Raw genomic sequence first — 23,773 nt, 5'->3', positions numbered from 1 at the left:
ATAACTCAATACCTTTCCATAAGAAAGACCTAATATCAGCTCTATGGACTTCAGGAAAATGTTTACATACATTATATTCCGTTTACCTTGCTGTAGCAATCCCCTCCTCCCATGATCTGGTATGGGAAACAGCTGTTCCCAAACCCGATCACCATGCCTGTGATGAATCAGAGTCTGCGGCAGCAAGACACAAGCTCTCATTCAACCCTCCCACCCCTGATGCTTCAGTATTTTATTTATAGAACATGGTGTAGCACCATGTTGTGGCCAAAAAGTAAAAATACACCCAAATACACCATTATACACTTTTACATAGAAAAAAATATTATTTTATCTTACTATTATTTTTATCCCATTCCACCCTTGCTCCATAGTTACCAAAATAAAACACTTGTTAAAAAAAATTTACATAATTAACCTATTTTGGTTCCTGGCCGTAGAAACTACGTCCAGGAACCGCGCGCTCCCGCGGCCGATCTCGCACGTGCACGCGCACTCCCGGCCGCGGATTCGGTAGCTATGGAATCAATGTATCGGGCTATGGTGCCCGATCACTGATTCCTCTCCCCCGCTGAAAAAGCTACAGCTTCTCTCGGAAGCTGCGCCTTTTCTGGCCGTTCCCTTCCCGATGAGTCACTCTAAGCGTGTGTTACGCTTAGAGTGACGTCATGTAAACAAACTCATGGCCGCCATCTTGTGGCCAAAAAGTAATACTACACCTGAAAGAAAAAAAAAAGAAAAATTAACACACATTTACATTATAAATCTATTGTTTACATCCCACCCTCCCAAAACTACCCAAATAAAATGTTTACTATAAAAAAAAAAACTATTACAATAAAAAAAACAAAACACATGTAAATATTTACCTAAGGGTCTAAACTTTTTAAACATCAATGTAAAGATGAAATATTTCTATATTTTTTTTTATTTTAAGATTGTAAATAGTGATAGATGCAAAATGGAAAAAATGCACCTTTATTTACAAATAAAATATTGTCGCCATACATTGTGATAGGGACATAATTTTAATGGTGTAATAACCGGGACATATGGGCAAATACAATACGTGAGTTTTAATTATGGAGGCATGTATTATTTTAAAACTATAATGGCTGAAAACTGAGAAATAATGAATTTTTTCCATTTTGTTCTTATTCTTCCTGTTAAAATGCGTTTACAGTAAAGTGGCTCTTAGCAAAATGTACCCCCCAAAGAAAGCCTAATTGGTGGCGGAAAAACAAGATATAGATCAGTTCATTGTGATAAGTAGTGATAAAGTTATAGGCTAATGAATGGGAGGTGAACATTTCTCACGTGAAAACGACGGAACCTGAATGGGTTAACCTCCCTAGCGGTAAGCACGAGTGTAACTCGTCCAGTAAAAAAATGCTAAACTGGAGATTTCTAGCTTATCCCCTCCGCCGGCTCCACTTTTTTTTTACTTGCAAGGGATTCCCTAAGACTGCTGGATGCCTGCTAGCACACTGTGGTCAGCCCTTATGTGATCAGGAGCCAGCAGAGAAGCTGCAGATCCATACCCCCTCCCTCCTCCCACCGGCTGTGCATTGAATCCCCCCTGCAGCATTCTCCTCCCTTCTTCCCAGTCTGCCTTCTGCAGCCAGTGTGTTCTCTTTTGTGCAGCGATCCCTGGCACTTTGTCCCCCGCCCCCCCCCCTGTACCTGCCTAAGCTCAGGAATGCTCATCTGGATTTCGGATATCCGGGTTACCCGGATATCCAAACTTTTTTACACTATCTGGCCGGATCCGGATAGTTGAACATAAATCCGGATAGCTATCTGCGGATAGTTTCACAGCCGACCCGGATATCCGCGGATTTCTCCCAGATATCCGAATTACAAATTCAATGGCAAAAAGAACCACCACCACCCACACACACTCTCTCTCTCTCTCTTATTTGGGTTACAATTTGTAGGCTGTCAAAAGCCAGCCCACATACATTGGCCAGGAATCAAACCCAGGTCAACTACTCAGAAGGCAGCTGTGCTCACCATTATACCACCAAAGCCTGCCTAGCATGAAGCTTAGCATGAAGCCATCCTAGCATGTACTATTGTGATATACCCAAGAGAAAAATGACTCCAGAAAGATCATGTGTCCCCCTGGATGATGCTTGTGTAACACACACAGCAAAGGACAGCAATTTGAAGTCTGGAAGATTCCAGGGCAAGGGTGGGAAGGATGAAAAGCTAGGTGGCCATTGTAACGAATGTGGAATTATCTCCGTGGTCAGCGCATAAGATAAGCGCTGACACTGCGGTAATCCCCCACGAACGCCTGAATAACAGAACCCAGCTGTGGTGCAATGCACCTGTAGAGGGAGAATTCCCACCGGCAGATGGAATAAACCCTCTGTACTGCCACAGATGCCAGATAGGAATTGTATGAGGGGAAGCAATACAGGGCAAGATAGCCCCTAGTGAAAGAGAGTGAGCACAGAGACAGAATGTATGTATGTCCACCAATCTAGTCGCCACCTGGCGACGGTGAACACACAACAGCGAAGACCAAGTGGGAAGCAATCGCAAGAATGGCGATTGCTAATAGCGAAACAAGATTGAGTAAAGACAGAGCATAGACGTAGTAAGAAAGACACAGTAAACAATAATGATCAGAACGCCAAAGAAAATAACAAACGCGCTATCTAAACGTGGTCACAACACAAGCACAACAGCGACAAAACACGTTAATGGCGCGGTCTCCGCACGAGAAGCGCAACAGAGACAAAACACGCCAACCCTAACTAACAAATGAACCCAGAAATACACACAAACAAATAACAGAAATGGTTGCTAATCTGTTGCCTTACCTCAGGCAACAGCAAGCGTCTGCTCCGGACAAACAGACAACAGAAACAAGTCAGATAAGATCCACTGCTCTTCCGCAAGAGCGAGTGCGATCCGTACAACAAGACAGACAGAAGGAGTAACCAGCAGCAACCGCAGCCGAGGTTAAACTCCAAGACAGAATACAGAGAGATCCACCACCTCTAACGCTAGGGCGAGTGCGATCCAAATAGACAGAACGATTCACTACCGCCAACCCTGGCGACAGTGCAGTCGCAAGGACAAGACAAGACAGAATAGGCAGTACAAATAATAACACAAACCTGACTGCACTAAATAGGAATGCAATGAGCACTCCCAAAGGATAACTACTCTAAGCTAGCAATAATATCCTACAATGAGCAGAGGGCTGAGACTCCAGGCAAGTTAGCAGGAACAAACCTTCATGACCAGCAGGGAATTCTGGGAGGAAATGGTATTTATACTGCAAGCCATCAAAGGAAGCAGCTAAGCAATTTGCATGACAAGTGGATGCAAAGTCTTCACCAGAACAGCAACTCTGAAAGTTGCAGAGTGAAGACAGGTCTCTTTTCCAGAGACCTGCAGCACTCAGACCTAAAAAATGGTCAAAAAGCTGTCTGCCTGTGCAGACAGCAGAGCAGATCATTACAGCCATGCAACCATTCCTGCTAACCTAAAGCTTACTTGTGTCTTACAACACATTGGCGTAACACTTTACCAAATCCAATGCTCCAATATGGGGAAGCTTCGCTGTTTGCTGTTTTTTGTTTTGTTTTGTTTTTAAGTGTGGAGTCACAGTTCACTCATCTCTTCAACTACAACAAAGGCCCAGGAGTAGTCTTACCAATGCCTATGATGAATCAGAGTCTGCGGCAGCAAGATGCAGACTCTCATTACCCCCCAACCCCCCCCCCCCCCCCGATGCTTCAGTCTTTTATTTATAGAACATGGTGTAGCACCATTTTGTAGCCAAAAAGTAAAAATACACCCAAATACACCATTATACACTTTTACATAGAAAAATTATTATTTTATCTTACTATTATTTTTATCCCATTCCACCCTTGCCCCATAGTTACCACTTGTTAAAAAAATTACATAGTTAAATGAAAAAAAACTACATAAATAGTTACTTCAGGGACTTTTTTTTAATATGTCTGTCATGAGGGTGCATTGCTGTTAATTTTGCAAATAAAGTCTTGTAATTAGTGTCATAGTATTAAAAATCAATACAAGGAAAAAAAATATACCTTTATTTCCAAAATAAACAAACACAGAGACAAACAAACACAGAACATTAGCAGTGTTAGGGAGTCTTGCACACGGACTCCTACTGAATAGGTGTTGGCATACTGAACAGGAGGAGCCAGGACATATAGGCAAAGAAAACGTGTGGGTCTTATGTATCGAAGCAGATTTTATTTTAAAAGTACAGGGTGGGCCATGTCAATGGCTGTAAACAAAGAGAAACTTGTAAATAACTCATGAAAGAATAAAGTTACGTGAAAACCAAGCACACAATTGTTTTTCTTGTGAAATTCCCAATAAGTTTGATGCGTCACATGACCCTCTTCCTATAGCAAAAACAAATGTTGGATTCAAAATGGACGACTTTAAATGGCCACCATGGTCTCCACCCATCTTGAAAGGTTTTCCCCCTCACATATACTAATGTGCCACAAACAGGAAGTTAGTATCACCAACCATTCCCATTTTATTAAGGTGTATCCATATAAATGGCCCATCCTGAATAATGGCTGAAAACTGAGAAATAATGATTTTCCCATTTTTTCTTATTATTCCCTTTAGAATGCATATAAAAAAATAATTGTTAGCAAAAAGTACTACCCACAGAAAGCCTAAATTGTGACAAAACAATATATAGATCATTTTAGTGTGATAAGTACAAATAAAGTTATCAGTGAATGAATGGGAGGAGAACGGACATGAAAATTGTCTTGGTTTTTAACCTCCCTGATGGTTCATTTATTTCTGGATTTATGGGTCTAAAAGCAGTACAATTTTTCAAGAATTTTACACCCCTATTACTTCTCATATTCATTACTTCTCATATTCTCTCTGTACATAGTATGTTTATACCTCAATGCAGGCACACTGTGCAGCCACATTACACATCACACCCTATTACTTCTCACATTCCCTGTGTACATAGTGTGTTTATATCTCATTACAGGCACACTGTGCAGTCACATTACACACATCACACACCTATTACTTCTCACATTCCCTGTGTACATAATGTGTTTATACCTCATTACAGGCACACTGTGCAGTCACATTACACATCACAACCCCTATTACTTCTCACATTCCCTGTGTACATAGTGTGTTTATACCTCATTACAGGCACACTGTGCAGTCATATTAAACATCACACCCTATTACTTCTCACATTCCCTGTGTACATAGTGTTTATACCTCATTACAGGCACACTGTGCAGTCACATTACACACATCACACCCCTATTACTTCTCACATTCCCTGTGTACATAGTGTGTTTATACCTCATTACAGGCACACTGTGCAGTCACATTACACACATCACACCCCTATTACTTCTCACATTCCCTGTGTACATAGTGTGTTTATACCTCATTACAGGCACACTGTGCAGTCACATTACACATCACACCCCTATTACTTCTCACATTCCCTGTGTACATAGTGTGTTTATGCCTCATTACAGGCACACTGTGCAGTCACATTACTCACATCACACCCCTATTACTTCTCACATTCCCTGTGTACATAGTGTGTTTATACCTCATTACAGGCACACTGTGCAGTCACATTACACATCACACCCCTATTACTTCTCACATTCCCTGTGTACATAGTGTGTTTATGCCTCATTACAGGCACACTGTGCAGTCACATTACTCACATCACACCCCTATTACTTCTCACATTCCCTGTGTACATAGTGTGTTTATACCTCATTACAGGCACACTGTGCAGTCACATTACACACATCACACCCCTATTACTTCTCACATTCCCTGTGTACATAGTGTGTTTATACCTCATTACAGGCACACTGTGCAGTCACATTACACATCACATCCCTATTACTTCTCACATTCCCTGTGTACATAGTGTGTTTATACCTCATTACAGGCACACTGTGCAGTCACATTACTCACATCACACCCCTATTACTTCTCACATTCCCTGTGTACATAGTGTGTTTATACCTCATTACAGGCACACTGTGCAGTCACATTACACACATCACACCCCTACTACTTCTCACATTCCCTGTGTACATAGTGTGTTTATACCTCATTACAGGCACACTGTGCAGTCACATTACACATCACACCACTATTACTTCTCACATTCTCTGTGTACATAGTGTGTTTATACCTCATTACAGGCACACTGTGCAGTCACATTACACATCACACCCCTATTACTTCTCACATTCCCTGTGTACATAGTGTGTTTATACCTCATTACAGACACACTGTGCAGTCACATTACACATCACACCCCTATTACTTCTCACATTCCCTGTGTACATAGTGTGTTTATACCTCATTACAGGCACACAGTGCAGTCACATTACACACATCACACCCCTATTATTTCTCACATTCCCTGTGTACACAGTGTGTTTATACCTCATTACAGGCACACAGTGCAGTCACATTACACACATCACACCCCTATTACTTCTCACATTCCCTGTGTACATAGTGTGTTTATACCTCATTACAGGCACACTGTGCAGTCACATTACACACATCACACCCCTATTACTTCTCACATTCCCTGTGTACATAGTGTGTTTATATCTCATTACAGGCACACTGTGCAGTCATATTAAACATCACACCCTATTACTTCTCACATTCCCTGTGTACATAGTGTTTATACCTCATTACAGGCACACTGTGCAGTCACATTACACACATCACACCCCTATTACTTCTCACATTCCCTGTGTACATAGTGTGTTTATACCTCATTACAGGCACACTGTGCAGTCACATTACACACATCACACCCCTATTACTTCTCACATTCCCTGTGTACATAGTGTGTTTATACCTCATTACAGGCACACTGTGCAGTCACATTACACATCACACCCCTATTACTTCTCACATTCCCTGTGTACATAGTGTGTTTATGCCTCATTACAGGCACACTGTGCAGTCACATTACTCACAACACACCCCTATTACTTCTCACATTCCCTGTGTACATAGTGTGTTTATACCTCATTACAGGCACACTGTGCAGTCACATTACACATCACACCCCTATTACTTCTCACATTCCCTGTGTACATAGTGTGTTTATGCCTCATTACAGGCACACTGTGCAGTCACATTACTCACATCACACCCCTATTACTTCTCACATTCCCTGTGTACATAGTGTGTTTATACCTCATTACAGGCACACTGTGCAGTCACATTACACACATCACACCCCTATTACTTCTCACATTCCCTGTGTACATAGTGTGTTTATACCTCATTACAGGCACACTGTGCAGTCACATTACACATCACATCCCTATTACTTCTCACATTCCCTGTGTACATAGTGTGTTTATACCTCATTACAGGCACACTGTGCAGTCACATTACTCACATCACACCCCTATTACTTCTCACATTCCCTGTGTACATAGTGTGTTTATACCTCATTACAGGCACACTGTGCAGTCACATTACACACATCACACCCCTACTACTTCTCACATTCCCTGTGTACATAGTGTGTTTATACCTCATTACAGGCACACTGTGCAGTCACATTACACATCACACCACTATTACTTCTCACATTCTCTGTGTACATAGTGTGTTTATACCTCATTACAGGCACACTGTGCAGTCACATTACACATCACACCCCTATTACTTCTCACATTCCCTGTGTACATAGTGTGTTTATACCTCATTACAGACACACTGTGCAGTCACATTACACATCACACCCCTATTACTTCTCACATTCCCTGTGTACATAGTGTGTTTATACCTCATTACAGGCACACAGTGCAGTCACATTACACACATCACACCCCTATTATTTCTCACATTCCCTGTGTACACAGTGTGTTTATACCTCATTACAGGCACACAGTGCAGTCACATTACACACATCACACCCCTATTACTTCTCACATTACCTGTGTACATAGTGTGTTTATACCTCATTACAGGCATACTGTGCAGCCACATTACATACATCACACCCCTATTACTTCTTACATTCCCTGTGTAAATAGTGTGTTTATACCTCATTACAGGCACACTGTGCAGTCACATTACACACATCACACCCCTACTTCTCATATTCCCTGTGTACATAGTGTGTTTATATCTCATTACAGGCACACTGTGCAGTCACATTACACATCACACCCCTATTGCTTCTTACATTCCCTGTGTACATGGTGTGTTTATACCCTATTACAGGCACACAGTGCAGTCACATTACACATCACACCCCTATTACTTCTCACATTCCCTGTGTACATAGTGTGTTTATACCTCATTACAGGCACACTGTGCAGTCACATTACACACATCACACCCCTATTACTTCTCACATTCCATGTGTACATAGTGTGTTTATACCTCATTACAGGCACACTGTGCAGTCACATTACACATCACAAGCCCTATTACTTCTCACATTCCCTGTGTACATAGTGTGTTTATACCTCATTACAGGCACACTGTACAGTCACATTACACACATCACACCCCTATTACTTCTCACATTCCCTGTGTACATAGTGTGTTTATACCTCATTACAGGCACACTGTGCAGTCACATTATACACATCACACCCCCATTACTTCTCACATTCCCTGTGTACATAGTGTGTTTATACCTCATTACAGGCACACTGTGCAGTCACATTACACACATCACATCCCTATTACTTCTCACATTCCCTGTGTACATAGTGTGTTTATACCGCATTACAGGCACACTGTGCAGTCACATTACACATCACACCCCTATTGCCTCTCACATTCCCTGTGTACATAGTGTGTTTATACCTCAATACAGGCACACTGTGCAGTCACATTACACATCACACCCCTATTACCTCTCACATTCCCTGTGTACATAGTGTGTTTATACCTCATTACAGGCACACTGTGCAGTCACATTACACACATCACACCGCTATTACTCCTCACATTCCCTGTGCACATAGTGTGTTTATACCTCATTACAGGCACACTGTGCAGTCACATTACACATCACACCCCTATTACTTCTCACATTCCATGTGTACATAGTGTGTTTATACCTCATTACAGGCACACTGTGCAGTCACATTACACATCACAAGCCCTATTACTTCTCACATTCCCTGTGTACATAGTGTGTTTATACCTCATTACAGGCACACTGTACAGTCACATTACACACATCACACCCCTATTACTTCTCACATTCCCTGTGTACATAGTGTGTTTATACCTAATTACAGGCACACTGTGCAGTCACATTACACACATCACACCCCTATTACTTCTCACATTCCCTGTGTACATAGTGTGTTTATACCTCATTACAGGCACACTGTGCAGTCACATTACACACATCACACCCCTATTACGTCTCACATTCCCTGTGTACATAGTGTATTTATACATCATTACAGACACACTGTGCAGTCACATTACACACAACACACCCCTATTACTTCTCACATTCCCTGTGTACATAGTGTGTTTATACCTCATTACAGGCACACTGTGCAGTCACATTATACACATCACACCCCCATTACTTCTCACATTCCCTGTGTACATAGTGTGTTTATACCTCATTACAGGCACACTGTGCAGTCACATTACACACATCACATCCCTATTACTTCTCACATTCCCTGTGTACATAGTGTGTTTATACCGCATTACAGGCACACTGTGCAGTCACATTACACATCACACCCCTATTGCCTCTCACATTCCCTGTGTACATAGTGTGTTTATACCTCAATACAGGCACACTGTGCAGTCACATTACACATCACACCCCTATTACCTCTCACATTCCCTGTGTACATAGTGTGTTTATACCTCAATACAGGCACACTGTGCAGTCACATTACACATCACACCCCTATTACTTCTCACATTCCCTGTGTACATAGTGTATTTATACCTCATTACAGGCACACTGTGCAGTCACATTACACATCACACCCCTATTACCTCTCACATTCCCTGTGTACACAGTGTGTTTATACCTCATTACAGGCACACTGTGCAGTCGTATTACACACATCACACCCCTATTACTTACTTCTCACATTCCCTCTGTACATAGTGTGTTTATACCTCATTACAGGCACACTGTGCAGTCACATTACACACATCACACCCCTATTACTTCTCACATTCCATGTGTACATAGTGTGTTTATACCTCATTACAGGCACACTGTGCAGTCACATTACACACATCACACCCCTATTACTTCTCACATTCCCTGTGTACATAGTGTGTTTATACCACATTACAGGCACACTGTGCAGTCACATTACACATCACACCTCTTTTACTTCTCACATTCCCTGTGTACATAGTGTGTTTATACCTCATTACAGGCACACTGTGCAGTCACATTACACCCCTATTACTTCTCACATTCCCTGTGTACATAGTGTGTTTATACCTCATTATAGACACACTGTGCAGTCACATTACACACATCACACCCCTATTACTTCTCACATTCCCTGTGTACATAGTGTGTTTATACCTCATTACAGGCACACTGTGCAGTCACATTACACCCCTATTACCTCTCACCCCCCCCCCCCCCCCCCAACACATACAAACTTTTATAATTCTTTTGAATGTCTAATGTTTATTACTCACCACTGCTCAATCTTGTAATAATGTCTTCCTCCTTAGACACTCCCATCATGTCTCCCTCCTCCACAGACTGCTGATCATTCCTCACATACGTCTCTTCTTCTTCCTCTTTACTTGTCCTCATCATGTCACCCTCCTCCGCAGACTGCTGGTCACTCCTCACATATGTCTCCTCTTCTTCCTCTGTACATCTTCTTCCTGTACATCTCTCTGGGGGGTTTCTGCTACTGGACACATCTGTAGGAAACATGTACACTAACTGAATACATTGTCTCTATGTGCTTAGCAGATTATGGGGGAGCTAGGAGGACCCTAAGAACTGCTCTCTCCTTTGTAAGACATTAAAATCTCCTCGTACCTGGTGATGTGAGAGGCAGCAGATTCTCTATCATGGCATCCTTGTAGAGGTCCTTGTGTCCTTCTATATACTGCCACTCCTCCATGGAGAAATAGACGGTGACATCCTGACACCTTATAGGAACCTGAAACACACAATGATACAGTCACCACCCTAACACACCCCTTGCTGTTACTGGATAATATCCCATAATTCCCAGCACTGCTCACCTCTCCTGTCAGCAGCTCTATCATCTTCCTGGTCACTTCCAGAATCTTCTGCTTGCTGTGTCCCTCAGATATCTTGGAGTAAGATGAGGGCACCGTGATGGTCACATGATCACCAGACTTCACTGGAGGAAACCTCTGTATGGAAGGACCAATAATAATGTCACATAATCTCCCAGACTCCTCCTCACCTCTCCAATCAGGTGTATGATTTATTAATAGAGATAAGAGTAATGTCATGTGATCTCTCAGAATCCTCCTCACCTCTCCAGTCAGCAGACAGATGATCTCCAGGGTGAGGTTGAATATCCTCTCGGTCATGTGACTCTGGTCCTCCTCCATCCTCAGTGATGTGGTCATGTGATCTGTACAGGAAGCTGCTGCCTTTTGATTGATATTAAGGGGAAAACAATTAAGGTTGCACAGTTGTCAGTGGTGAAACTGCTGATACAGGATCCCCCCTCTCCCCAGCACTGCTCTGGCATAACTAGAATATTTAACACCCGGTGCTAATTATCCACAGATTACCCCCCCCCCCCCATCCCCGCCAAACACACACACACACAAAAGGAAAAGTAGTGAGCGTGACAGCTTGAGAGTGGTAGGAATAGATTGTGAGCTCTTCTGAGGACAGTCAGTGACATGACTATGTACTCTGTAAAGTGTTGCAGAAGATGTCAGTGTATCAGATTTTATTTACATTTGAGCTAAAAGTGTCCAGTCCAAAATTATTCATATTCCCGTCAACAATCAATAGAAAAGCCTTTAATGGCTATTGCAGCAATCAAACGCTTCCTATAATTGCAGACCAGCTTTTTGCATGTCTCCTCAGGTATTTTTGCCCATTCATCTTTAGCAATGAGCTCCAAATCTTTTATGTTGCAGGTGCTTCTTGCCAACACCCTGATCTTTAGCTCCTTCCACAGATTCTCAATTCAATTCAAATCAGGACTCTGGCTGGGCCACACCAAAGCGTTAATGTTGTTGTCTGCTAACCATTTCTTCACCACTTTTGCTCTGTGTTTTGGGTCATTGTCATGCTAAAATGTCCACTGGTGCCCAAGGCCAAGTTTATCTGCAGACTGCCTGATGCTGTTGTTGAGAATCCTCATGTATTGCTCTTTTATATGGTGCCGTTTACTGTGATTAGGTTCCCTGGTCCATTGGCTGAAAAACACCCCCAAAGCATGAGGTTCCCACCACAATGTTTGACAGCGGGGATGGTGTTCTTTGGGTTGAAGGCTTCTCCTTTTTTACGCCAAATGACGGAAACATCATTGTGACTAACAATTACATTTTTGTTTCATCTGCTCATAACACAGAAGACCAGAAGACTACTTCTTTGTTCAGATAAGCATTTGCAAATGAAAAGTGAGCTTTTGTTTGCCTTATCTGGAGAAGTGGTGTCCTCCTTGGTTTGCATCCATAGAACCCAGCAGTGTGCAGTGTCTGTTGGATTGTCTGCCTTGAGACATTGCCACCAGCAGAGCCCAGATTCACCAGGATGGCCTTGGTGGTGATCATTGGATTCTTTTCCACCTCTCTCATTATCCTCCTGGCCAGCACAGGTGTCACTTTTGGCTTCCGACCACTTCCTCTGAGATTTTCCACAATGCTGAACATCCTGTATTTTAATAATACTTTGCACTGCAGCCACTGGAACTGGAAAACATTTAGAAATGGCCTTGTAGCCCTTTCCTGACTTGTGAGCAGCCACAATGCGCAGTCGCAGGTCCTCACTGAGCTCTTGTCTTAGCCATGACTGTCCACAAACCAACTGCAGAGAACTGTTGTTTTTCACCTGCTGAGTTGATTAAAACAGCTGTTCCCAATTAACCAGGGTAATTAGGATGCATTAGAACAGTTTGGACTATTTGGAATGATATAGAACTTTGGATTTTCCCACAGACTGTGACAGTTTGTGAAGGGTATGAATAATTATGGACTGGACACTTTTTGCTCAAATGTAAATAAAAGCTGAGAAAGGTACCCCCCCCCCCCCCCTCCCCACAATAATGCCTCTTGTGCATTGTCTTATCTCTTGGGAGACACTTATGTCATTTCCTGTCACAAAAATGACTTGCTGGTTGAATAAAAGTAACTTCAGAATTTGCCAGGGGTATGAATAATTATGGGCAGCACTGTAAATATATAATAATAATAATATGGTAGAACATTAGACTATGACTATGGTAGGAATAGATTGTGAGCTCCTCTGAGGACAGTCAGTCACATGCAGGGGTGGACTGACCATTCAGGCCCTCGGGCATGGACTGAGGGCCCATGGTCAGTAGGGGGCCTGCCCTGTGTAGCAGGAGGGGTGGCAGCACAGTGAAGGGGAGCGGCGGGGAAGGGGGGGCCGTCTCCCCCCTCCCTCACCAGGGGCTCCCCCTTCTTCGCTTCCCCTCCAGAATTAAGCTTTGTGGCAAGCTGCCAGCGGGCGGGCACTTACCTCTACCCCTGTTCCAAGCTCTGGGGGAGGGAGCTCTGCATGCCGCTAGTCTGGTCTACTTGTAGACCATAGCAGCAGCATGCAGAGCTCCCTCTCACGCCTGAACAAGCAGCGGTAAGTCTTCCCCGCCCGCTGCTTGTTCCCTGCTGCACCTATAGACCTGGCTACCTACACTAGGAACAACTATAGACTTGGTTACTTCCATTGGGGATACCTATAGACCTGGTTACCTATTCTGGGGGCACCTATTTTGGGGGAACTGCTGATGCCAGATTAAATGTATTTTGGAGAACAGCTGCCAGATTATGTGTATGTGGGGGAGCCGCGGTTCGAACCGCTGCCAGATTGTGTATGTTGGGGGAACCGCTGCTTCCAGATTATGTGTATTTTGGGGGAACCACTGCTGCCAGATTGCATGTATTTTGAGTGATACGCTGCCAGATTATGTTTATGTTGGGGGAACTGCTGCTGCCAGATTAAGCGTATTTTTGGGGAACCACTGACATATTATCTGTATTTTGGAGGAAACTCCGCCAGATTACGTGTATTTTTGGTGAAATGCTTTCAGATTACATGCATTTTGGGGGGAAACAATATGGCAGACTAAAACTTCCCAATCAGACCTTTTACACCACTGCTAAAGTCATGTATATTTGGCCCCACCCATGACCATGCCCAAGTTCTATTGCATGACCACACCCATTTTTTGGCCGCGCAGGGGTTTTTGTCAGTAAAAATTATCCTTTGTCAGTAAATTTTTATATCTTTTTCAGTAAAAAAATAATGTGAAATGTTGGCAACACTGGTACGGGGAACTATAATCTCCTATTGTCAGTCCACCCCTGGTCACATGACTGTATTCTGTAAAGTGCTGCAGATGATGTCAGCGCTATATAAATACATAATGTGGTACCTGCGGTGTTTGGCACCCCCAGCTAAGAAATTCAATGCAGAGTATTGGATTGGAAGCCGTGCTGATAGCTTACCTCATCCGCTGTGCGGCATTTTCCGACCTCCTGTTTGCGCAGCTCTCCTCTTAGCATCTGGCCCCTCCTCCTGCATCACGTGATTTCATGCGTGCAGGGAGAGGTGCCAGCACTAGGGGGAGAGCTGAGCAAACAGGATGTAGACAACACTGGACTCCAGGTGCGGGTAAGAGCAGCACGGCTTTCACACGCGCAATAACCTGCAAGCTGGGGGCGCCGAGCACAGTGGACACAGGTGGCTGCACAGGGCTCCGGGTGTCACCTCCCCAACATGAAGACACCTGGGGCGGGTCCTGCTGCTTAGCGGTACAAACGCCACTGCCCCAATGCAATCACTTGTGGGTGGTGGGGCCATGCAGAGTGTTGTAGGAAACCATAATAAGCTGGTTTATAGCCATCTGTGCACTATACTCACAGCAGGCTGTAGTCCTGTCCTCCCTCTGCCTCCTCTCCAGCTGGCCTCCTCTCCTCACATCCCCCTCCCACTGTTACTATTCCTGTGATGTTACAGCAGTGCTGGTAGTGGTAGATGAATGAGGATATGAGGAGAGGTGGAGACTGAGGCTAATGGGAGCAGAGGACTGGAGCACACTGTGAAAGCTAGCTATAAACCAATGTAATCCTTCCTCTTACTGCTCTGCATGGAGGTGGGGGAAGGGATCAATACTGGAGTGTGGGCATGGCTATACTAGGGGAGAAATGGCATTACTGGGGTGGGGGACATTACATACTGGAGGATAATGGCAATGCTGGGGGACACAGAGGGGCATGGCTATACTGGGGGAGAAATGGCATTACTGGGGTCGGGGACATTACATACTGGAAGATAATGACACTGGGGCAGCACGGGGGGACATGACAATACTAGGAAAGAAATGGAATACTGGGGTAATGTGGTGATCAGAGACCTCTCTCTTCTTCCTCACTGTTTCCCTAGTGCTGCCTTCTGCTGATCGTGTCATCAGCAGAATCCGAGTACTTGGGAAACAGTGAGGAGGAAGAGAGGCCTGTGCTTGCTGCTGGAATCCATGGATCAGGTGAGCCGCTACTTGTATGTATGCAAAGGGGTGGAGGATGTGGGTGGGAGCGATGAAGGACGGGGGTGAGCAGAGAACATGCGGCTAGCTATACTGGGGGCACCTTTACCTACCTACCAATACTGAGTGCACCTTTACCGAGCTATTTATATGGGGCAGTTATACCTGGCTAGCTATAATGGGGGCACCTTTACCTAGCTATCTATATGGGGGCAGCTATACCTGGCTACCTATACTGGGGGGGCCCTTTCCCTATCTACCTATATGGGGGCAGCTATACCTGGCTACCTATACTGGGGGGCCCTTTCCCTATCTACCTATATTGGAGCAGCTATACCTGGCTAGCTATAATGGGGGCAGCTATTCCTGGCTAGCTATACTGGGGGCACCTTTACCAAGCTACCTATACTGGGGGGCCCTTTCCCTATCTACCTATATGGGGGCAGCTATACCTAGCTAGCTATACTGGGGGCACCTTTATCTAGCTAGCTATATGGGGGCAGCTGTACCTGGCTAGCTATACTGGGGGGCCCTTTACCTTTCATCTGCTAATATATAACAACAATCACATAATTACCTCCTCCGGCCATGTGTTCTGTCCACTTCCTGAAATTTCTCTTCCTGCTGTGATACATGACTTCCTGCCTGTGTTACATCATGTCCTGTGTGTAAGGTTGCCATCATGTGGTGAATATACTAACTGCAGCCTCTGTTTGTGGAATCTCCTGCACTCAGCAAACTACAGTTTTATTATTATTATTATTATTATTATTATTATTATTATTATTATTATTATTATTATTATTATTATTATTTTCTGTTGCTACACAACAGCCTCATTCTACAGACGTATCACATGTATTAATAACAACAATAATGAATAAAAATATTGTAACAATGAATAATAATCATTTTTGTCCCCAGACAGTTGCAGGAGATGTAGAGCTGCCATAGAAATGTGTTGCCATAGTTACAGGAAGTGTCAGTTTCTTGCAGCAGATTGGGAGGAAGAGGCAAAATTACAGGAGAAATATTTTGGACTGGGATGTGTATTTTAAATATGATGAAACAAGACTGAGAGGGGCGGGGAGAAGTTGAGATTGACTTGAGAGGAGGCGGAGCTACTGCGCACAGCTCTACCGCTTCCACGAAGGAAAATTCTGTGATCGCAGAATCTATTTAGGGCATTTCTGGGGACATGACACTCAAAACAAACTTACATTTTAATGCTGAAGATGAATGCACAATAAAAAGAGGTAAAAAAAAATCTGCTTCAGACTTTAACTCTGATTCCCATTTGCCATGCTAGCTGATATTGCCATTAGGGATGGCAGAACATGTTCCTGACAAACGGCTGAAGACAAACGTGCACTACTCGCGTGCTGGCAGGAAGCGCAACCAATGTGGGCTGTTTACTCCGCCCTATACTTTCCCATAATGCCAGGTGGGACAGGAAGGTCAATCTGACATGATCACCACCCGAGCCTCTCCCCCTCCCCCATCCCTATAAAAGACACAATGCCAGTGTTATAATTTAAGTAGGCCTCAGTTATCTGGACTGAGGTTTAGGTAAAAGGCTTGTTCGCAGAGTATACCTTTAAATAGAGTTTTTCGTGATGCAGGCAGAAGTATCTCAGTGTCTGCTTGAAGCAGGTGATACAAGCAGATACTGAGAAGATGTTCCTAGTAGAAGGTCTTAGGCCTACACTGCCCCAAACAAATGGACTACGGGAACAATCAACATGGGCCATATTTACAAAACATAACATTCCTGCAACTGGAGCAAGGGGGCTCATAAAATATTAAGTGAGTAGATGTGTATCAGGACATCACAAGGGATCTGAACCAATCATAGATGGTTCAGATGATGACACCGTTAACTCTTTCCTGGTCAGTATTAAAGGGCCGGAAGGGGCCAACGGAGCCCATTCTTATTCTTACTTGCCTACTCTCTACCTGCTGACTGGAACCCTAACTACTTTTATTTCTGTAAGCTGATATAATGTATGCTGTATATACCTGTAACTTAGAATAGAAAGAAGATGACCTGATTACCTTCAACAGGAAGGTGATCAAGAGCTTGTAACGAAAAGGGACTTAAAGAAGAATCTGCTTGGCTAAGATATGATGAACTGTATCTGTATATCTGTGTATTGAATAAACTCCTTATACTTTGAAGATGCCTGAGAACGGTCTATCTCCTATAATGCTTGCTGTGTGGAGAGTCAAGTTATCTCACAGTCTGTGAGGTGCAACTCTAAGAAGTTGCTGGTGTCGAGAGAAACATATAGTTTATAACAGCCAGCATCTATTTTTATTCTGCATTAGTCAGTATAGGGAGAGGAGCTGCTGCTGCAGATAAAGGGACAGTGAGAGGTAGGCTGTATTATAATATAGTTCTGTGTCACCTCTGCTGACCCTCACCCACCCTTCTACTGTCCATGTCACCTCTCATGACCCTCACCCACCCTTCTACTGTCATGTCACCTCTCCTGACCCCCTCACTCACCCCATGTCACCTCTCCAGACCCTAACTCACCCTTCTACTGTCTATGTCACCTCTCCTGACCCTCACCCACACTTCTACTGTCCATGTCACCTCTCCTGACCCTCACCCACCTTCTACTGTCCATGTCACCTCTCCTGACCCTCACCCACCCTTCTACTGTCCATGTCACCTCTCCTGACCCTCACTCTCCCTTCTACTGCCCATGTCACCTCTCCTGACCCTCACCCACCCTTCTACTGTCCATGTCACCTCTCCTGACCCTCACCCACCCTTTAATTGTCCATGTCACCTCTCCTGACCCTCACCCACCCTTCTACCCCATATCACCTCTCCTGACCCTCACCCACCATTCTACTGTCCATGTCACCTCTCCTGACCCTCACTCACCCTTCTACTGTCCATTTCACCTCTCCTGACCCTGACCCATCTCTCTACTGTCCATGTGACCTCTCCTGACCCACACCCACCCTTCTACTGTCCATATTACCTCCCCTGACCCTCACCCACCCTTCTACCCCATGTCACCTCTCCTGACCCTCACCCACCCTTCTACTGTCCATGTCTCCTCTCCTGACTTTCACCCACCCTTCTACTGTCCATGTCACCTCTCCTGACCCACATCCACCCTTCTATTGTCCATATCCCATCTCCTGAGCCTCACCCACCCTTGTACTGTCCATGTCACCTCACCTGACCCTCATTTACTTTCTACTGTCCATGTCACCTCTCCTGACCCTCACCCACCCTTCTACTGTCCATGTCACCTATCCTGACCCTCAACCACCCTTATACTGTCCATGTCAACTCTCCTGACCCTCACCCACCCTTCTACTGTCCATGTGACCTCTCCTGACCCTCACCTACCCTTCTACTGTCCATGTCACCTCTCCTGACTCTCACCCACCCTTCTACTGGCCATGTCACCTCTCCTGACCCTCACCCACCCTTCTACTGCCCATGTCACCTCTCCTGACTCTCACCCACCCTTCTACTGGCCATGTCACCTCTCCTGACCCTCAACCACTCTTCTACTGTCCATGTCACCTCCCCTGACCCTCAGCCACCCTTCTACTGTCCATGTCTCCTCTCCTGACCCAACCCTCTACTGTCCATGTCACCTCTCCTGACCCTCACCCACCCTTCTACTGCCCATGTCACCTCTCGTGAACTTCACTCACCCCTCCACTAAACATGTCACCTCTTCTGTCTCTCACCCAGTCTTCTACTGTCCATATCCCCTCTCCTGACCCTCACCCACCCTTCTACTGTCCATGTCACCTCTCCTGACCCTCACCCACCCTTCTACTGTCCATATCCCCTCTCCTGACCCTCACCCACCCTTCTACTGTCCATATCCCCTCTCCTGACCCTCACCCGCCCTTCTACTGTCCATGTCACCTCTCCTGACCCTCACCTGCCCTTCTGCTGTCCATGTCCCCTCTCCTGACCCTCACCCAACCTTCTACTGTCCATATCACCTCACGTGACCCTCACCCACCCTTCTACCCCCATGTCACCTCTCCTGACCCTCACCCACCATTCTACTCCCCAAAACAACAAGCTACAGATCATTTCAGAGTGATAAGTAATGATAAGCTATTAGCAGATGAATGTACACAGCGCTGAAAAGTGAAAATTACTCTGGTTTTAAAGGGGAAAAACCCTTGGAGGTGAAGAGGTTAAAGAAGCATGAAAGAGTCCTGAGGACTCTCTGTAAAATACTTTCTTGTATGCCAAGCCATGGGATGTGACCTCAAAGACCTCTTTCTTAGTATTTGTATGGAGGCAAAGTCTTCCCCTTCTTAAACTCCCTCCATTCAAGCAACTTTAAGATCATAGGAAGATCATAGGAATGTTTTATGTTGTTAGAAAATAAACAAAGATTTGTAAAAATAATACCTTTTAATGGTATTGATAACAGATAACAGAATGATGCAAGCTTTCTGGGATCTAGTCTCCTTCTTCAGGCACGTTTCTGGATGTGAGCTGTAGTAGGCAGGTAAATAATAAACACGAAGATGACAGTTGTGCTGGTTACTGTTTACCAGTTAGATGTCAGGTGATCAGCAGGCTGGAGCCAGTGAGCTCATGCAAGCACACATGAAATCTAGCAGGCTTCTGAAGATCATGAAGTCAAGTCAATCATGTTAACCCCTTCCTGACAGCCTAACACAGATAGGCTTCAGGAAGGTGGCAGCTCCCGGACCGCCTAATGCTAAAAGGCATCCCCGCTTGAGTGACGGAGCTCAGCTCTGCCAACAGACTTCCACTGCCAGCCAGAAAAGAAAGAAACAGACATTTATTTTGTTTATACAGCTCTGTGATCTACTGCAGTGCTATACTGGGGACAGGCTGTCCCCTGGAGACGCTCTAATTGCGATCCCCTTTCATAGGCTTATGCCTATGAGAGAGGATCGCCCTGGTTGGCTGACGGGGGGAGGGAGGAGGCAAAAAAACTGAAAAAAAAAATATATATATATATATAGTGGGTTGCAACAGTATTCGGCCCCCTTGAAGTTTTCCACATTTTGTCACATTACTGCCACAAACATGCATCAATTTTATTGGAATTCCACATGAAAGACCAACACAAAGTGGTGTACACATGAGAAGTGGAACGAACATCATACATGATTCCAAACATTTTTTACAAATAAATAACTGCAAAGTGGTGTGTGCATAATTATTCGGCCCCCTTTGATCTGAGTGCAGTCAGTTGCCTATAGACATTGCCTGATGAGTGCTAATGACTAAATAGAGTGCACCTGTGTGTAATCTAATGTCAGTACAAATACAGCTGCTCTGTGAGGGCCTCAGAGGTTGTCTAAGAGAATATTGGGAGCGACAACACCGTGAAGTCCAAAGAACACACAAGACAGGTCAGGGATGAAGTTATTGAGAAATTTAAAGCAGGCTTAGGCTACAAAAAGATTTCCAAAGCCTTGAACATCCCACGGAGCACTGTTCAAGCGATCATTCAGAAATGAAAGGAGTATGGCACAACTGTACACCTACCAAGACAAGGCCATCCATCTAAACTCAAAGGCTGCTGTAACGATCGGTGAAACACAGAGAGAATCTGATTACCGGTGATCTGTAGTATCACTGGGAATACAGATATATATACCCGATTATTGATGATCTGCAGTATCACCGATAATCAGATATACAAGCTAACCTCTGGACACCTGGGTAGAGTGTTTTGGTGCAAACAGTAATAATGAGAGGACTGGGCCTCAGAGCAGTAAGGAGTACTGCACAATTCCTTCTGGACTCTCCCGGAGGGAGGAGTCAGGCTTGAGAGAAGGAATCGACAGAACGAGAGTGACACTCAAGAGGAAGTGTCACTATCAGGACTGGGAACCGCCTCTAACAGTAAGGTCGGTTCTCGAGGTCGGGCAGATCAGGTCGTAACCACACGGACAGACAAAGTACAGAATCAGGAGGCAAAGGCGGAGTCTAAAGTACAGGCAGGATTCGGCAACAGGGTATCAGAAATATCGAGGTACAAGATCAGAAGGCAGATGCAGAGTCTAAGAGCGAGCCGGGGTTCGGCAACAGAGTATCAGAAAGACAAAGTACAGGATCAGAGTTCAGGAGAATGGTCAGGCAGGCAGAAGGTCATAACAGATAATCACAATCAAACTAGTACTTTAAACTATCAACAATCTCTAGCTAAGTGTAGGATTACAGCTCCAGCTGGTCCCGGCACACTTTCGGATCTGACTCAGGTCTGCGTGCTACCACATAGTGATCGCAACGCCAGACAACCAGCAACTGAACAGCCAGCAGTATATATACCAGAACACTCTCCAGGCCCCTCCCTAATTGCTGGACCAATGAGAGTTGTGGAAAATGTCAGCTGACCAGCCTGGTCAGCTGACTCACTTCTGGCTGTTATATAAGCTCTGCCTCTGCGCGCGCGTCACTCTGAGTCTAGGTGGACTATCAGTCCCAGCCACACCAGTACTGTCTCGCAATGTATCCATTGGCCTGGGCGTGGGAGCCGCCGCACCGCTCACTACACCAGCGGCGGCTTCCCCACGCTCAGCCCCCATGTCAGGGACACTGCCATGCGGAAAATCCGCCGCCTCCAATGCGGATTCCGCCGCTGCCAATGCGGATTCCGCCGCTCTCCCTATGCGGCGGTTTTTCCGCGTTATGACGCCATGCTGGACGCGGAAACAGCCTCCTCACCCTGAGAAGCGGCGGCTTTTCCGCGTTTCTTCACAGCTGCGCAAGGAGAGTGCTGATCAGAAATGCAGTTAAGAGGCCCATGGTGACTCTGGAAGAGCTGCAGAGATCTACAGCTCAGGTGGGAGACTCTGTCCATAGGACAACTATTAGTCATGCACTGTACAAAGTTGGCCTTTATGGAAAAGTGGCAAGAAGAAAGGCATTGTTAACAGAAAGCATAAGAAGTCCCGTTTGCAGTTTGCCACAAGCCATGTGGGGGACACAGCAACCATGTGGAAGAAGGTGCTCTGGTCAGATGAGACCAAAATGGAACTTTTTGGCCAAAATGCTATGTGTGGCAGAAAACTAACGCTGCACATCACTCTGAACACACCATCCCCACTGTCAAATATGGTGGTGGCAGTATCATGCTCGGGGGGTGCATCTCTTCAGCAGGGACAGGGAAGCTGGTCAGAGTTGATGGGAAGATGGATGGAGCCAAATACAGGGCAAACTTGGAAGAAAACCTCTTGGAGACTGCAAAAGACTTGAGACTGGGGCAGAGGTTCACCTTCCAGCAGGACAATGACCCTAAACATAAAGCCAGGGCAACAATGGAATGGTTTAAAACAAAACATATCCATGTGTTAGAATGGCCCAGTCAAAGTCCAGATCTAAATCCAATCGAGAATCTGTGGCAAGATCTGAAAACTGCTGTTCACAAATGCTGTCCATCTAATCTGACTGAGCTGGAGCTGTTTTGCAAAGAAGAATGGGCAAGGATTTCAGTCTCTAGATGTGCAAAGCTGGTAGAGACATACCCTAAAAGACTGGCAGCTGTAATTGCAGCAAAAGGTGGTTCTACAAAGTATTGACTCAGGGGGCCGAATAATTACGCACGCCCCACTTTGCAGTTATTTATTTGTAAAAAATGTTTGGAATGAAGTATGATTTTCGTTCCACTTCTCACATGTACACCACTTTGTATTGGTCTTTCACTTGGAATTCCAATGAAATTGATGCATGTTTGAGGCAGTAATGTGACAAAATGTGGAAAACTTCAAGGGGGCCGAATACTTTTGCAAGCCACTGTATATATGAAGTAAAGCTTGCTGCAGTAATCAGAGCCCACCAACAGAAATCTCTGTTGGTGGGCAGAAAGGGGGGGATTCGTGTGTGTGCTGCATTTAAAATTTCTGTTAATGTCTTGAACATTTTCATAAATTTGTACTCAGACATTTTTCTTGATTGTTCATTTTTGAAGTTACCCTTAAGAACAAGTACTTTGAGATCTTGCATGCTGTGTCCTGGTTCACAGAAGTGTTGGCCC

General features: G+C 44.8%; 1 protein-coding gene across 1 annotated transcript in view; it reads right to left on the bottom strand.

Annotated features, from left to right (window-relative positions):
- Nucleotides 1–16,396, bottom strand: part of LOC137535491 (zinc finger protein 585A-like) — a 72,396-nt gene extending 56,000 nt beyond the window's left edge. Inside the window, exons 1-5 of the mRNA XM_068257327.1 lie at nt 16,336–16,396; nt 11,548–11,667; nt 11,287–11,421; nt 11,078–11,201; nt 10,723–10,956 (exon numbers count right to left, since the gene is read on the bottom strand). Of these exons, the coding sequence (XP_068113428.1) occupies nt 10,723–10,956; nt 11,078–11,201; nt 11,287–11,421; nt 11,548–11,643 (589 nt within the window). The 5' untranslated portion in view covers nt 11,644–11,667; nt 16,336–16,396. The remainder of the gene's footprint in view (nt 1–10,722; nt 10,957–11,077; nt 11,202–11,286; nt 11,422–11,547; nt 11,668–16,335) is intronic.
- Between the last annotated feature and the right edge of the window lie 7,377 nt (nt 16,397–23,773).

This window comes from Hyperolius riggenbachi, chromosome 10 (genome assembly GCF_040937935.1).
Source record: "Hyperolius riggenbachi isolate aHypRig1 chromosome 10, aHypRig1.pri, whole genome shotgun sequence".
In the NCBI taxonomy this organism is placed as follows: Eukaryota; Metazoa; Chordata; class Amphibia; order Anura; family Hyperoliidae; genus Hyperolius; species Hyperolius riggenbachi.
Note: the sequence above shows the minus strand (reverse complement) of the source record. Positions and strands in the feature narration are given on the sequence as shown.